Genomic DNA, 2,762 nt, shown 5'->3' with positions numbered 1-2,762 from the left:
CCCACACAGACACGGGGAGAACATGCAAACTCCACATAGACAGTGACCCGATGCTCTGAGTCATCCACACCAGCCACCGCTCCGATTGGCTTGCGAGGTTATACCCCACCATGATTGGTGCCTTGGTTGATGGAAGATTCCTGATTGGCTAACAGGGATTGTCAATCACTGTTGGTGATGTCATTCCCAGTTTGAAAGCAGGATGTCCCAGTGGTATAAATACACGAGCTTGTGGTCAACCACCTCAGCTTGTTTGAGTTGTTGTCCAGTGAGAGTATGATGGCTTCCCAAGTGTGTCAGAACTACCACAAGGACTGTGAGGATGCTGTTAACAAGCAGATCAACCTGGAGCTCTATTCCTCCTATGTTTACCTCTCCATGGTGAGGTTTGTATGTTTGGGGCTCTATTTTAAAATTAAGTGTGTTGCTTCATTGCATTCTAAGTGGGTAGAATTTCTTCCTGTCAATGAATTGGCTTTGGGATGTATCCCTCCCTGGGTTAAATACTGTGGGAGCCCCAAAATAGGGGTCAGAGTCCTGATTTGTAATGGTTGTATCTTCTGTAGTGTTTAAATCTAAGGTTCTTGTAGAGGCTCCATTTTCAAATGTGTAAACCTGGTCAGCTGTCCCAACTGGAATGGGAGCAGTGAAACTGAAATGAGTGGCTAGTGAGTGAGACATTGACTTGATGATGGCTGCTTTTCAGCTTTCTAAATGAGTAAAGCCTGGTACCTGGGGCTGGACCCTTTCCACATGAAGCAGGAATATTTTTAGTACATTTGGAAGAGGGACAAATATCTTCCATTGCCCCTTTCCCTTGGGGAAGGGAGGGAACCAGGTTGTCCACTGAAGTAACTTTAATTCAGTGCTGAAAGGAATGAGCTTTCTTCCTGTTGTCTTGACCTATTCTGAGCTCAGCATGGGGGGAGATTTCAGGAAAAATATTGGGGTGGGGGAGGTTTCAAACCAATATTCATTGCTTTCCATTAAAAGGGGAAATCTATTGAAGTAGAGAATGGGAGAGTGTGGACATGTTGACCATGGATGGCATCTGGGTCAAACCTGACCCTCCTTCTGTCTCTCCCTGCAGTTCTGTTACTTTGACTGGGATGATGTTGCCCTGAGTCACTTTGCTGAGTTCTTCAAGGAGCAGTCCCATGAGGAACAGGAACACGCTGAGAAACTGATGGAATTCCAGAATAAACGTGGAGGCAGAGTCATCCTGGAGGATGTCAAGGTTGGATTTAATTTGATTCCACTTTATACTCATTCACATTGAATTATACAATGATGTGACCTTGCAGGCTCCCAAGATAGAGGAAAAAATTAAATTTCAAGACTAGTCTTGTGATCTAGTTTAATTAGATGTTTGCTGTTCAGTTGTTAATCTGCTGAAACTAGTAAGTGAACCTCCTGGTGTAAAGCAGGACTGATATAGGATATTGATTTCTGGGTGACCTGATCTAGTGGACAAGAACTAAATCTGGATATCCAGGGTTTTTACATGTAAACCCTCACTTTGTGCTGTTTGCATAGGGAACAGGAGTTAAATGTGCGGAAGCTGGAAAGTGGCAAAATCAGCTTTAAACAAGCAATTCCAAATTGGAAATGTTAATGGGGTTCTTTCTGCAAAATGCAGAGTAACCAGCAGCCTGATTTGTCCAATGGTCTCCAGTCATCCCAATAATTGCTCCAACATGGTGTCCTCAAGCTGCACAGACTCTTTGCTGTTGCTTTTCAAGTTCAAACATCCTTTAGCCTTCTGTGCAAAAGCACTAACAGCCTCTTTCCACCCCTCTTCCAGAAGCCAGAGCAGGATGAGTGGGGCAATGGTGTGGAGGCAATGCAGAGAGCTCTGCAGCTGGAGAAGAATGTGAACCAGGGTCTGCTGGATCTGCACAAACTCTCCTCTGGGAACACTGACCCTCATGTAAGTTGATTTTTGGAATCTGCCCTTCATGGTTGCAGTCTGAGCTTTCAGTTGCTGAGTCTAAGCAGAGGCCACCATTCCTTGTGTCTGTCATGGATTTTGAGGCAGTTGTCCAGTTGAATGAAATTGTGACTTGTGCACACTAACCAGAACTACCCACTTGTAATATATCCCCCATCCACCCAGTGCCAGATGGGGGTAACTGTCACCTATGGAAGATCTTCCATGTTTGAGTTAATAGACACTAATTTCTGTCTTTCCTGTTCCAGCTGTGTGACTTCCTGGAGACTCACTACTTGGATGAACAAGTGAAGAGGATCAAGAAGCTTGGAGATCACATCACCAACCTGAAGAGACTGGGAGCCCCTGAGAATGGCATGGGAGTGTACCTGTTTGACAGGCTCACCCTCAACTGACTGGGATTCTAATGGAAATATCGCTTTGCTGCATTTGAAAATAAATCATTTGTCTCTAATTCTGTGTCTGATTTCATTATTCTGCAACATTTAAAACCCCATCCAGGTTCCTAAACCTGGTTCAATTCCTTCCCAGGACCGTTACACTCATTGTTAATAAATTCATTGAAACAGGGATCCAATTACACTCCATTTCGGCTTGGAAACTCGATGCTGATGATATGGTGAATGCTGACCCTGAGAGAACATTATCAGATTTAGTGTGGGGAAAGACAAATAAACTAATCACAATGACATCACTGGCAAAACTCCTCACAATGGGGAAATTGGATGCAGCCTTTGGACATTGTTGGGAATGAGTTGGGTCTAGAAGACAGTGGGGAAAATGGGCGCTCATTCTGAGTGTTAGGGTGGGT

At 44.4% G+C, this 2,762-nt stretch overlaps 1 protein-coding gene across 1 annotated transcript; it reads left to right on the top strand.

Moving 5' to 3' along the window:
- The first annotated feature begins 276 nt into the window (after positions 1-276).
- LOC145361518 (ferritin, higher subunit-like) lies at positions 277-2,346 on the top strand. Its single transcript, XM_080217332.1, has 4 exons — positions 277-381; positions 1,091-1,237; positions 1,805-1,930; positions 2,200-2,346. The coding sequence occupies exons 1-4, from the start codon at positions 277-279 to the stop codon at positions 2,344-2,346; spliced, it is 525 nt and encodes a 174-aa protein (XP_080073458.1).
- Positions 2,347-2,762: the final 416 nt, after the last annotated feature.

This window comes from Carcharhinus amblyrhynchos, chromosome 35, assembly GCF_965287045.1.
Source record: "Carcharhinus amblyrhynchos chromosome 35, sCarAmb.v2.hapA, whole genome shotgun sequence".
NCBI lineage: Eukaryota > Metazoa > Chordata > Chondrichthyes > Carcharhiniformes > Carcharhinidae > Carcharhinus > Carcharhinus amblyrhynchos.
Note: the sequence above shows the minus strand (reverse complement) of the source record. Positions and strands in the feature narration are given on the sequence as shown.